The sequence below is a fragment of the Manacus candei genome, unplaced genomic scaffold, assembly GCF_025592945.1.
Source record: "Manacus candei isolate 608988 ecotype Guabito, Panama unplaced genomic scaffold, ASM2559294v1 h1tg000016l, whole genome shotgun sequence".
In the NCBI taxonomy this organism is placed as follows: domain Eukaryota; kingdom Metazoa; phylum Chordata; class Aves; order Passeriformes; family Pipridae; genus Manacus; species Manacus candei.
The window spans coordinates 1,121,408-1,136,344 of NW_026138064.1; the positions used below are offsets into that span (position 1 = coordinate 1,121,408).

General features: G+C 36.6%; 1 protein-coding gene across 1 annotated transcript in view; it reads right to left on the bottom strand.

Annotated features, from left to right (window-relative positions):
- ADGRV1 (adhesion G protein-coupled receptor V1) overlaps positions 1 to 14,937 on the bottom strand; it is a 274,545-nt gene that overhangs the window by 35,934 nt on the left and 223,674 nt on the right. Inside the window, exons 96-97 of the mRNA XM_051782549.1 lie at positions 11,610 to 11,767; positions 2,186 to 2,307 (exon numbers count right to left, since the gene is read on the bottom strand). Of these exons, the coding sequence (XP_051638509.1) occupies positions 2,186 to 2,307; positions 11,610 to 11,767 (280 nt within the window). The remainder of the gene's footprint in view (positions 1 to 2,185; positions 2,308 to 11,609; positions 11,768 to 14,937) is intronic.

Consider the following 14,937-nt stretch of genomic DNA (forward strand, 5'->3'; position numbering starts at 1 on the left):
GAGCCTGCAGGTCAGAATGATCCTCAGCAGGGACTGTGTGTCCCCTGAGACCAACCCCTCCTCAGTGGGAACACGGTCTGAAAAAGCTTTATGAAGCTGCAGCTGCCTACAGCAAACCACTCGTTTTTTCAGTATTTGTAATACACAATTTTCTTCTACACAAGCACTTTGCATAGATATTTTTTCTAAGTAAGTTCATTAGTTTATCTGGTTATTTATGAAAAGCATAGATTAAGAAAATTTACAGACTTCATCTTGTTTCTTCCCTATTTTTCCTTTCATGCTACGTCTGGTCACCTGAACAAGACATCAGTTTTTTCGTTTCCTGATTAGATAAATTCTAATTTTAAAAGAGGAGAATAATGTACATGGGACGGCTGTTTAAAATGGGGGGGTGTTCCAGGAAATGTTTTTTAACTTGTTTTATAGAGATTTACAAAGCACTGAAGGCAATCATCTACTAAGACAAACAAATTTAAAAACTCTAGTGCTGTGCAAGAGCTACTCTATTTTTTTCAACTTCTTTCAGGTTACTCAACACTAAAAAGCTATCTTTTTTTTTAAAATGTATGGTAATTTTATACTTTAAGAAATATCATGTAAATAGTTATAAAAGGTAGTGGATACTGTCCTATCATATTTTATATCATAAAACTCCCATTAAAGGATAAACATGTTTTTAAAACATGGACTATAAGTTATCAAGCTTCTCATAGCTGGAAATAAAGTTTTTGTTTACTACTATTTCAGTTGGAGCTCCAGACCTGCATGTTTTAGTTTAAAATAATAAGCAGGAAGAGATCATGCATTTGCAATTTTAACATCTCCTTTCAATAAGGGACCGTGTGTTTTATACTTGAGGTTTTACAAATTCTCTAGGATTAGGAATAACAAAAATAACAGGTTTCTCCTTTTGATGTGGAAGATCAATACTGATGTAATTTGAACAGAGATGCTTCTGCAGATTACCTTCTGCAAGTCCATTGTAATCCACAGTTATTTCCCAGATATTAGGAACTATCATTCAGATATTAGAAACCATCATTAAGGCAGAAGCCAAATTAATTGATAATTAATTCATCCTAATACAAAAAAGACCATATCTATCAGTGAAGCAGAGCCAATATATGTCAATGTATATAGAACAGTTAAAGGACACTGTATACAGAATAATCAAATGTGTTACAAGCAGAATAAGGTACACTTTTTTCCTCAATTTATAAAAAAAAGAATTTATGTTTGAGATGTACTTTTTGAAAATATTTCAATACTTCTTAAGGAAACTCCCACCTTTTGAATTAAAAAATAAAATTAACCTATTTTGTGAAAATACTCTTTTTAAAATAATTTTTATTTGATGGTTTATAAAGATTTTTAATATTGGAAAATAATAAACAGACATTTCTGTTACAAAAATATAAGAGGAGCATATTGGAGGGCAGAAGAATTTGCCCTCCAAAAGTTTTGATATATATTTTTGAAGTTCCTCCTAATTTCACTGTTTTCAGACATCAGAGGCATTTCTCATCTGTGATATACTAACCTCTATTCCATAAACAATTCTGCAATGTGCAGTATGCAATGTAGTAGTGAGCCCAGTGGAAGCATTTATACGTGTAAAATTTTGCAACGGGTTATTTACATTTTTTATAGCTACTGTTCAACTTCTAATTTATATTTGTTTCCTTTTTCAATAAAAGATCTTTGCTTTACCAATACGTATGCTGTATTGAGAAAAACCAAGCCCCAAAGCTTACGTCTCACAATGGAAAAAATTCAGTATTAGGTCTATAGAATCTAAAATATTTGCTATTTTTTTAATTAGAGTTAACAGATACAGAAAATACTCAGTGCTTTTGCAAAGGCTGCAGATATTTTAGTTTTACTGCCATAATTATCTCAGTAAGACTTTACATACAGAAGCAAGCAATTTTCTTTCCCAGTGTAGCAGCTATGAAATTCAATTTATTGCAATTACATTGCTATTGTTTCAAAACAGTGCATCCCTTGCTTGAATATGCATTCCTTGTGTCAGTTTGGGAAATAAATAGAATACATAATTAACACTTTCACTGTGTCACAGTGTATTACTGGATGTCATTCAGCTGGTGAAGTCAAAATGACAAACACGAATAGAGGAGAAGCCCTCCAGGTCTGCAGAAAGATTGAGGCAACAGGCTCTTACCTGCAGGCTGTTGAAGATGATGAAGAAGACCAGCATCCAGAGCTGCTGGTAAGCCATGTGCAGTCCTCCCCACAGCCAGGTGATGGAAATCAGGGCAAAGAGGTACAAGACCAAGGGGATCTCTGTAAACCACAAACACAGTATTTCAGCCGGTGTGCCCTGAGAAAAACACTTTTTAAAGCATTACTGACACAGGACCCAGTTTTTTTGCTGTCTCTGGCAAACCTTGGAGCTTGTTCTCCAGTGATGGGTAGCCCCTCTGCTGCCCTAGTCGGGTGGGGGTCCCAGGGCTTTTGGGACTCCATCTCAACATCAAGAGACCAGCAGAAGGGCACGACAAGTGGACTGAGAGATGTGAGGGGCATGGGGTCACAGCCCAGCTCAGCAAACCAGGCATGGGTGCTTTGCAGGTGGGAAGAACACACTTGGAGTTGGAAAATATGCAGAACTTGGAAGAAGCATGGAAGAGCTCTTGGCAAGCTCAGAAAATTTTGAGAGGAAATGTATTTCTAAGAATTGAGAGGAAAGGGAATAGAAGAAAATTATTATGGATACATAAACTGCCCCAACTCTGGCCACATATAGAATTATATTGAAATTATAAGAATAGCTTATTCTTTGATTTGTTGTTACTTTCCCCTTCAAGTCAAACATAAGAAGGCAGCTGACCCCATAAAACTTAAAGTGACAACCTCCACTCAGTCAAGGAACTCCCCAAGACAGACTTTGAAGTAGTTAACTTCATTCACCTTCAAAAATACATGCAGAGTCTCTCTTTAAGCAGCACCCACACATACAGCTGCATTTTATATTCTCTACTGTATTTACAGCATAAAAGATTTCAGGCATGCTGTCAGGAAGATGTCTGCCAGTATGGACAAAGTTCGCCAAAAGGAAAGCAGAAGTTAGTTTTTGCCTGCACACGTTCCTCCCACTGACAGAAGCCAGCCCCCTGTGTTCACTGTGTTTGCAGCAGAACTCAAAGTCCATGTTTGTCAGGTCTGCACACCTCGGGGGCAGAGGTGCTTGGCCAGGTATTGCCCCTCCCTGCATTAGTCATGCAGCATCAGCAAAGAGTGGAGACGTGCTTTTGACAGGCATCGTTCCAGGAACAGCAGTTTGGATTTGGCTTACACCGAGAAAGCACTTACTATTTGTACAGTATTAAACAAAATTGCTAAAGGACTCCGAAAGTCACACAAACATAACATTTTAACAAGAAAAAGTGTAAAGATGCCTGCTTTTTGCAACATATTGGTAAAATTTATGACAATATTACTTTATTGGTAACAATTGTTTCATTTTCAGTACTGTAAAGAGTTAATACAGAGTTGAAACTCTGGCAGTATTTAAAGCCTCAGCTGTTTGAATTCTCTTCACCCATTTTATTCAGATAATTTGTTGTATTTTGATCAAACAAAAGCTCAATAACTAGAATAAACATATCAGAAAATAAGCAACAAATACTTTAAAGTTTGTAAAATCAGCATTGCACAAAGGAATGGGACGCCAATAAATAGGCTTGATATGAACCAAAACAGACAGTCTAATTATTTGAAAATCAAACCAACAGCCCCCTCCCACACTAACTCAAAGGGTGATTCTGAGTAGATGAACCTTAACTGACAGGACTTTAAGTCCAAGTGCAAGCAGTTACCTCTAGTCTACTTGGATAAATCTGAGCAGATAAGACTGGCCTGGAGCAGTCAGCTCAGCATCACTGTGACGTAACTGAAACACTGTCAAGCAGTTCTGCTGAGTATTAAATAACCAAACTGCGCTGGTCCACAATTTTTCAACATAGCTATCACACCATTTTTTAGTACCAGGAATGATGGAAGGTTTTATTTAAGCAACAGGCAGTGCACCTACTCCTTAAATTATACTTTGTACTCTGAAATTGTCAATTTTCTGTTTCTTCTGTCTGTGGAGTTAGAACTACTCCTTAACTTTATGTATTCAGTCTGCTTCAATATAAAACTGTCAAGTAGGCTACCTGAACGTTTTCTTCTTTCCTTCCACATCTGATATTACAGATAAAATCCTCCAGGACAATGACTCTGAGCAGTGAAAAATGCTAAATCAAATAGAAATTAATAAAACTGCAAATTATTAAATAATATTAATGTTCTAAAGCGTAATGCAGAGTGTGTCTTTGCAGCAAACATCTACATGATTTAACTGTGGAAAATCAAGAATAAACTGTGTTTTCATAGTGTATCCAAATGTTTGTATTCTCATCACTGTTGGTCATTGTGTTTCATTTTTTTCCAATAAATAGGAAAGTCAATAAATGAAGAAATTAAATAGTACAGCTTTAATGATTTTCTGAGTTTACCTACAAATATTTACTATGTGTCTTCTCCTTAGGTTGTTAAACCAATAATGCAAATTTAATTGCTTTAATAGTTCTTGGTTAGACATGAATACCTACTGCAAAACCTGAAAGTTCTTTACAAACAATTTTTCCCAGATGATTGGGGAGAATACATTGCTTCACAGAAGCAATATACTGGTAATGGGATTTTGTAACAAAAAAAAAATAATAACATATTTCTTTCATAAAGTTCAAAGAAGAAAAGGCCACCACCACCACCATGCAATCAGTAACTCATGACCAAATATCTGATTCCATATTGGTAATGTTAAACGTGCAGAATTTAACAGTATCTGATATTGAAGGTCAGAAAGCTGGTAGGTAAATATCCATGAAATCCAACTGGACAAAATTGTTCATTGGTAATTTGTAGAAATAGGAAGCAACAAACCTGTTAGAATATTATTTTTGGTTAACTTATATTTTTTGATCTGCTGCTGCTTTTGGCAAGGAAATTTTGAAGTTAAAGGATACCTCCTAAAAGAAAAGCACACTTCCCATTGAGCATAAAGAATACATCATCACTACTACAAAATCATAGAAGATTGGCCTCTCTAATCTTTCCATTAAATCTCAGGTTTTTGGCAAACTTTCTCATACATCTTTATGACACTTCATGGCATAATCAAATGAAAAAATCAGACACCTTATTATAGCTTATGCTATTATAGTTATTCAGGGAACATGGCAAATCCCAGAACAACAGCAAATCACAGGAAAAAAAAAAAGAAAGAAAACTTTGAACCTACTTATCTCCACATAATAAAATTATTTAGATTCACTATGTAAAATTGAGTACTAAATTTGCAACTATACAGTCATAACTCACGCAATTAACTCACTCCTGCAGATTTCTTCAAAGGAAAAAAGCTAATTTGGACATGTAAAGCACAGTGGAACAAATCTAAATTATGTAAGTGCAGTTGATGCATTTAAGTTATTATCTAATTCGGATCTTTATTTCAGCTTGTAATTATGCTTGTGCATTTTGTCCTAACTGTATTTGTAAAAAATCTTGGAGGCAAAGATTTTTTTTTCTCCTAATTACAAAAAAAGAAAAGCTCCTGGAGCACTATAAAGATTAAAATATTATATCCAATATGTGTGATGAATATTGTGAATACTGTACATAACTTTTAGTTCAGAAGTAGCCAACATCTGGTTCTTGATTTCTAGGTGCATATTGTCATCTCAAGATGAAAGCATTCCTTCAATTTACTGTTCCTTTGATTCTTTAGATACATTATATATGTCTTATAATTCAATATAAAGACTTTAGCATATATATCACAGGATAGGGAAGACATGACTCTGCATGTTTACACATACATTCTCACTTGCAATCAAAAGCCCTGTCCTCAGCATCATTTCCTGAGCATAGAAGCATGTTTGGAATGTTCTGCACTTGCATTTTGTAGGCTTATTTGTTTCTTGAGAAGATCAGATGCTAGTAGGTATAGGTGGACCATCCAGCATGTTCTGTCATGACCAGGAATTCCACACTGCTAAGGCAATAAATATATTTGGGAACTGGATATAGATGATGTTTAAGGTCTCTTCTAGTGCAAACCACTTTATGATTTTATATTAAAGAAGTTTATATGAAAGAACATGCAAGAGGGTAGTTAAAATTTTACAGCTAAATATCTAAGGCATTCTTCATGAAGTTCTATTTTGGCAACATAAAGTTTTTATCTTTACATTAACTCTGGCATTTTTACAATTATGATATCTGACTCAGGTAAGTTCTACTGCATATTTATGGGTAGGGCATGAAAATTATGCCAGTTCAATATTCATTCAATAAATGAAGCTCATCTATACACAAAAGAATTATCAGAAAAAAATGGAAGTGAATTTTCAATTAAAATTGCTCTGTTATGTTTTCAAATATTTCCATGAAATTATGGAAGGTTAGCAAACCGTTAAAAATAAAATATGTATATTTGATTGCTGTCTTATTAATCTCCAATTTCTGTATCTGCATATTAGGACTGTCAAGAAAAAAACACCATTCCTTACACATGCCTATCTCAATCTCCTGTTGCTTCAACCAAATATAACCATCATGCTTTATACCACCTGATTTCCACCAAAAGCAGTCTTTCTTGTTGCAGACTAAAATATTAGTTAACTTAGAGGCTGTTTATCCAATGCATGCTTCTAACTTGGCTCCTGTCAAGGCAAACTTTTGAGAAGGTAGTTTCTGTATACAGTAGAACAGTCAGCCAACAGAACATGTTTGCTCAAAGGCTGGTAAATGGAACCAATACAAACTTAGACTCTTTCAGCAAACTCAATCCTATCTCTGAACAAGTACACCAGAGGCAGAGTTGGCATTCTTTGTAGAAAAAACTCCCAGTTATATCCCTTAGTTTTCCAAGAAAATATTTATCTTTCTACAAACAGACCCTCTTTACAGCTACCAAAGAGGAAATGTTTTCACATATGGTGAAACCCAGCATTGTTATTCTGCTCTTGGTAACAAAACTACACGGGAGTCCCCTCTAGTGTGGGTAACAACAAACTCTCTGCTCATAGGATAGAACAACATAGCAAGAGACAATGCTGCTACCCAAGTTCAGGAAGACGTTTTACTACAGCAGGCAGAATTTATCCTAACAGCTGTAGAAGAATAATGGGGTGGCCCCCCTACACTGGAGTAACTGCATTGGTAGATAAGGGAAGAGCAACTGATGACATCTATCTTGAATTCTCAGAGGCCTTTGACATTGCCCCATACAACATCCTTGTCTTTAAAATGGAGAGATACAGGTTTGACAGACAGACTACTTAACAGATGAGGAACCAGAAGGACGGTCACATCCACAGAATGGCTATCAAGAGCTCCATGTCCAAATGCAGATCAGTATCAAGGGTCTGCACTGGGACCAGTACTGTTCAATACCTTTATTAAAGACATAGACAATGGGACTGAATGCACCCTCAGAAAGTTTGTGGATGATACCAGGATGAGTGTTGCTGTTGATATGCTTGAGGGATGGGACGTCATCCAGAGGGATGCTGACAGCCTGGAGCAGTGGACCCATGAGCAAGACCAAGTGCAAGGTCCTGCACCTGGGAAAGGGAAATCACAAGTATCAATACAGGCTGGGATATGAAGAATTGAGAGTGGTCCTGCAGAGTGGGACTTGTACAGGGGGAGATGACAAGCTGATGACAAGCTGGACATGAGGCGGCAATGCGCACTTTCAGCCCAGAAAGCGAACCGTGTCCTGGGCTGCATCAAACCAGCAGGTAAGGGAGGTGATTTACACTCCCTACTCCACTCTGGTGGGACTGCATCTGGAATGCTGTGCCAAAGATTGGTGTCCCTAGAACAGCAAGGAGATGGACATGTTGGACTGGGTCCAGGGGAGGACCACAAAAAAGATCAGAGGGCTGGAGCACCTCTGCTGTCAACACAGGCCAAGAGAGTTATTCAGCCTGGAGAAGAGAAGGCTCCGCAGCCTTTCAATATTTAAAGAGAGCTTTTAAAAGAGATGGAGAAAGACTTGTTTACCAAGGTCTGTAGAGGCAGGACAAGGGCGAATGCTTTTAATCTGAAAGAGGGTAAATTTAGAATAGACAAAAGGAAAAATATTTTGGCATTGAGTGTGCTCAATGGGAAAGACATGGGAAAGGAATGTTTAGAGAAGCTGTGGTTGCCCCATCCCTGGCAGTGTTCAAGGCCAGGTTGGATGGGGCTTGGAACACCCTGAACTAGTGGAAAGTGCCCATGGAAGTTGGGTTGGAACAAGATGATCTTTGAAGGTCCCTTCCAACCCAAGTCATTCAATGATTCTGTGATTCTGGATGGTTCAGGATGAACCTTCTTTACAGGGTAAGCTTCAAAGTATACTAACAATAGGAGAAAAGAAAGTAAGAAAAATATTGACTCAGTTTTTAACTTAGACACTTTCGTATTCAATTTATCTGTGAACAAATATACTCTACAAATGAAGATAAACTTTACTGTTTCTAATCCTATTAAATTTATATTAAAGTTAGTGATAACCTTCAAGTAGAGGTCACAAATATAGAACTTCAGAATTACCAGCTGTAGCTTAAGAGTATTTTCCTAAAATCTATGAAATTACCAAAAGAACGTATGCTTAGATAATTTTTTTCCCTTTCAAATCTGTATATCCAAGCCCTTTTTATCTTTTATGGTAATATGCAAGGCAGTGACCTTGCTATTTTACTTTTACTGACAATATTCAGGAATGTTTTGCACAAATTATTGCAGAATCCACATGGGGTCACTTGTATCACACTGCAATTTTAACTATCTTCTAACTGAATTACTCCCAGAAATGGAATGAACACTACTAGTTCAAATATTCACATACAAATATGTGTTTGTATGAATATCTATGTATAAATGATAATTACAGGTCTATATATGCCACTCTTTCCTTTCTGCAATGCTCTATGCTCTCTGGAATTTAATGAACAGTTGTACACCATTACTAGCAAAAGTAAAAAGAAGTGTATGTAAAAATATTTTTGTCTTTGTTTACAGCTCCCTACACTTGTTATGTCAGATTATTTACACAGTCATTCACCTGAAATTTTTCTCTCTTTCTAGAAAGAGTAACTAATGAAAAACAGCTTTCCAGACCAGTGACTTTTTTTTTCCTATTACTTACTTAAACCACTGTTCAAAGTGTTGAAGCTTGCTCGGGTACCAATCCTCAGGCTGGAGACTGAAAAAGGGGTTTTTTGCTGTAGGATTTAATTGTTGTGGGTGACCAAATAGGTAGTAAATCTGTATGAAGATGACAGCCACAGCCAATCTCGCAGGAGACGCTAAACACAGATAACTATTTTTTGGTGGCTCCGCTTTTCCTCTGGTTTTGGATCAAACAGAGAAAAACCTTGGCATTATTAAATGCCATAACAAAACAGCAAAATAATGGGTGTCTGTGCAATTAAGGAGGCAATGTTACCAAAAGACGTCACTACCACAGAAAATCTTGTAAGCCAGAACCTGGTACAGGTATGATCCATAACCCTGTTACAAAAGTAAGGTATCATCATGCACCTGAGTGCAGGCAACTTTGCTGTGGTGAAAAAAGCTTCTTCCCACAGCATCCACTGATGTGGCTGCAATAACAAGAGCAGAAGCAGGTCCCATTGAGCTTGGGAGAAGACAGAGTCAGCTGAATGAACTTCAAGACTCAAGATTTAAAAGTGATACTAGGCCTTACCACTGCAAACTGCCTTTGAATATGTCTTTAAAAGCACAATATACCTATAAGACATTAAAAATAGTGTGACTACCCTACCACCACCTCAAATTTCAGAAGAAAGACATTCAGTCAAAAAGCCAGAGGCCTTTAGCGAACAGTTAGTACTGTGTTATGTAGTTATAGGCAAAGTCACAAACTACAGAAATCACCAGCTTTTCTCTCTGGAAGCTACACCATAAACACAGCTACACAGAGACTCATTATAGAACCATAAACTGCAGCAGGCAGCTCGTTTCCTTCTCTAAAGCAGCCTCTCTCCAACCTGCTCTCACTCCCACTGTATGAGGTATTTCATTTGTGCTTGTAAAAACTCCTTGGTAGCAAACCATCAGTTTGTCTTGCGGCTGCACAAGTAGTAAAAGTGACAAAATACTTAAAAAATTAAAAAAGAGATTTTACTGAACAGCTCTCTTTCTGATTATTTTTTCTTTTCTTCTGAGATGTCAGAATTCTTCATCTTATTTTCCAGACTCTATTGGAGAAAGAAAACACCCTGAATCCTACTCTAAATCAAGGTTTTGTTTCAACCCTACTATTTCATGTCTTTATGACATGTAGATATAATTCCTCTTAGTACTTTCTTCCATTTTGAATGACAATTTTATTTATGGCATTGTTCTAATATTCAGTTCACTTTCTTTCTTCAGTTAACTGCTCTGAGACAAGCCTTAACCCTCAACATATTAATAAGAAATATCCTTATTATCTCACAGATATGCCAAAACAAAGTTATTTATAAATGAATCAACTGTACTATCCAAGACTGAAAAAGGAGCCACTTGTGTGACTGCTTTAGGTAGTCCATTTTATATCACAGAGAAATGAAAGTGCAACTAAGGTCTTGAGTATCATCAGATCTTATATAAATTCATACAGATCTTAGTCAAGCCAACACTGTGTCAAAGAAAGAAATAAATATTTGCAGAAATATCCAGATTACAATTTTTTAATATTTATTTATTTTTCTCAAAAAAGGAATATATTTCTATAAGCCAAATATTAAAAATTTATTTGCACTAATTTAGAAAACTCACATTTAAAAAAAAAATACCATGAATGTAAAACAAATATTCCAAGCTTCCCACAGAGTGTCCTATTACCACTACAGTATTGGTCTAAACTGCAGCAACTTTATTTTGGGAACATTGTTGTATTTGAAATTGTTCTGACGGAGAAGGTCGACCGAAACTTCCTGTTTTGCACAAGACAGATCTTTTCTTTCAAGTATGTTTCAGTTGTGAGTAGCATAGGAAATATCAAAGCAGAGGCATTAACTCCAAACACTCCAATGCACAGTGCAGCCTATGTGTGGCTTTGCAGCTGCCAAATGCACTGCAAAGCACAGGGGCCAGAGCTGTGCCCATCACATCCTGCATCCATAGATTATCCCTGGATACAGGCAGGCCATCATTGCATCTGAGCAGCTCCAGCCCTCCCTGGGACAGGTTGTTCAGTACCCCCAGCTAAAACCCATGCAGTGGTCCGAGCAGGGAGGTTCTTTCTTCTATTTCTGTTCTCTTTAACTAGACTAGACACATCACATAGCCAGTGATACTAATTTCTTTTTCTAGGTTTGACACATTTTTATCCTCCTCAGACAGTCAAGCATCTGCATAACTTCAATCATTAAAATACTTGCACAGACTTCAAAGGGACAAGGCTTAATCTCAAACTAAGTGCGTAGGTACCTACTGAACTGTAGTTTCAGGTGGGGTTCTCTGAACTGGCAAGAACAGTCCATACCATTCTGAAAATACAACTTGTTTGCATAGGGGTAGCCAACAAATCATACCTGCTGCATTTGTTCTTCCTCTGAAAATATCATCGTATGCCTTCCACTGCGGAGTCACCTGGTAGGCGTGGATGAACACCACAAAAACCACAACCAAGCACATTAATGGCACCAGAGCAGCAGTGAAGAGAGCAGCATAGGCATTTGGAATGAAGCACCTGATGGAAAAAAATGGGGAAAAATGCTGTTGATAAACATAAGGGACAACTTGAATTGTCATAAATAGAATTTCAGAAACAAATATTTTTGAAGGATGTGCTGTATAATCCACAAATTCTGTTCCCAGAGTAACTCTGATAGGTTGCACTGTGTTCTGTTTGTTCTTATCTCCTCATCATATCTGTGCACTTACAGTATGCACATTATATTTAGCCTAATCAGTGTTGGAAAGATTTAAACTTGCAATGAAATAAATTATATTTTAACATACTAAATGCATGCTATATTCATTTAAAGTGATCATGCTTAGTCACCAAAGTCTAAAGGGCACTATGTAATTTTCTATACTTAGCTCCTGAAATCACAAATTAAGTTTTGATAAATCCATTTTTAAAATATATGAACAAGTCTTAAAGGCAAGATAACTATCCCTTCTCAAGTTCTTGGAAATTACATGTCATTTGCACACTGAAGCCAAATGTTCACTCCCTTCTCCCCCTCCCCTTTTTTTTTCCAACTGTGCTGTCTCTCCTTGCCCTTTCATTTATTAAGTCATGATTATTTATTAAGATGTGTCAGGAACATGCGTTATCTGTGAAAAAGAGTCAAATTACACATACATGATGATGACTTGAAGGCTATGGACATGATAGTTAAAGAGAGCTCTCAAGGGTAAGAGAGATCAGGGTTTTCTGTGCACTCCCTGGAGACCAGTATGTGCTTTACAGCCACTGACCTACTCTAGAGATGACGCACAACAGAGCAGCCCAAGGGACAGCGTGGGAGTCAGTATGTCTCGAGAGTATGTGGTCACTGCTATTCCTATTAGGAGGGTGTAACTTATCCAGCCCTTCTGTCTCACAGGTCAGCTCTACTAAGTAAGCTTAGAGTTGATGCTGGTAAAATATATATCTGAGACAAGCCTAGCCACATGTTTCACTGATCTCCCTGGTACCTTCTGGGTTTGCTTAGGTGGACTTGCGTGCACCATGCAGCAAGGCAAGAATGCATTCCTTGTTGTCGCTTCCAGTGCATCAGGTGTGCGTACTCAGTGAATCCCAAAATAATTTCCAGCAGAATCCAGATACTTTCTACAGCTCTCTGCAGAAGGTACAGGCTCAGTCAGACACCAAGCTGAGATACCATCTGATAACATCACTGAGCAAGTAAGCAACAGGGAAAAGAGAAACTGCAATTAAAGGTGTTTGTTTCTGTCCTCATAGGATAGGTGTTTCAGTCTCTTAATCATCTTGTCAGCCTTCACTGGACTTTTGCACTGAGTCTTTTGCAGTCTGTCTTTTGCACTGAGAAGTCCAGAACTGAACCCAGCATTCCAAGCGTGACCTCAGGAGTGCTGAGTAGGGGGGAAGGATCACCTCCCTCGACCAGCTGATATTGGACACAACATCTGATCCATTTCATCCTTCAAATTTTCAATATTTCTTAGGCATGAAAGTTTTTTTTTTCCCCAAAGGCATTCCTGAGTTGACACGATCAGCTTTAAGACATGAAACCAAATTGACAGATCATTTCATTTAATGATTATACTGAAGCCAAGAGTCCTAGCACAAGAATAGTCTTCTATAAAGTCATATTTATGTTCTGAAATATTTTTTTTCAACTTGATACATTTGAGTATTTCAAAGACCATGTATGCTCTTAAAAATTACCTGAGCATCTTGAAACTTTTCTGTGAATACTCCTTTATATTCAGTTAACAAAAGTTCTATAAAAATGAAAACCTATACAGATGAATCACTTTTACTAATACTTGCTTTCAAAAGTACTCTAGAGAGTTATATAAACCAGAAATACACAAAGCCATATTAACCTTCAAAACTCGCTTTTTTTTCTTGAAGTAAAGGTCAGCCAGCCAATGAAAACCACCTCTTCCTGTAATTTTTATTCACATATATGATATATATGTGTGATGATATATGTTGACAGATATCTTTTAAGATGTTATTCCATTACCATGACACATTTGTCACATGGAACTATTTGTCTTGTATTCCTAGTATTGGTTGGGAATACAAGAAAAATATCCCAAAATATCAACTACTCTATAGAAAAAGGCCTAGAAAGATGAAACTGGAATAAATTACATCATTACAAACCTTGTTTGTTTGAAGATGAGCATTATTTCCTGTAGTATAGCCTTCAAGCAAGTTTTTTTTTTGTTTTGTTTTGATTTTTTAATAGGCCCTGTATAATGAAGCTATTTTTTATTTCTATCTTGGGTAACTATAAGGTTTTTGTTTTGTTTGTTTTGATTCTGAGTAATAGCAAAAAAACCAACCAACCAACCAAAAAAAGTTACCCACTGAAATATTGCCTTCTGCAATGAAGACAAGAAAAACCAAACACTGTTTTGATTTTTTCCCCATTTTAAGAGGTTTTGCTCCCAGCTTAGATTTCTTGTAGCATTGAAAAGACAACTGTTTAGCTTTTGTCCCAAGATGTCACCACTCTTGCTGTTTTTGACTATTTTTACCTAACTGGAGTGTCTATCTTTGGTTCTGTGTTGACCACTTCGTTCTGACTACTGACTTTGTTTTGATCCCTAATTTTGTTTTGGTTACTACACATTTCTTTATTAACCTTGAAAGCAACACATTCCCATTTTTTGTTTCTCTTTCACTACTCCTATCAAAACTTATTTAACTATCTTAAAGACTCCCCCCCCCCCAACTCCTATTCTACTCATAGTGTCACTTTTCCCATAAAGAACACTTTACTTCCATCTCAAATATTTCTATCATGACATAACAGAATATAAAACACACTATCAAAAGCCCTGGGTATGTCAGAATCTATGAAAGGTCTGTTCTATGAAAGAGGCTAAAAATCAAGTTAGAAATAACTGTCTTTAGCATGTGTCTTCTCCAAGGTATAATTCCATACTAGTATACAATGATGTGTTAATAATTTTAGAACTGGAAAAAAAATATTGAAATTAATCAGTTATTTTTCGTCCAGTACAAATCAACATTTACTTTAGATGTTTTTTTCCATGACTAGAATGATGAGAAACAGCTTTAATATATAAGATTGTTTTCTCATGGATGACTACTGAAGATGTTAATTCAGTCTAAATTGATAGTTTTAAATACAACAAACATGGAAAGATTAGGACATAGAAATCAACAGATAATACCATCTTCCCTTT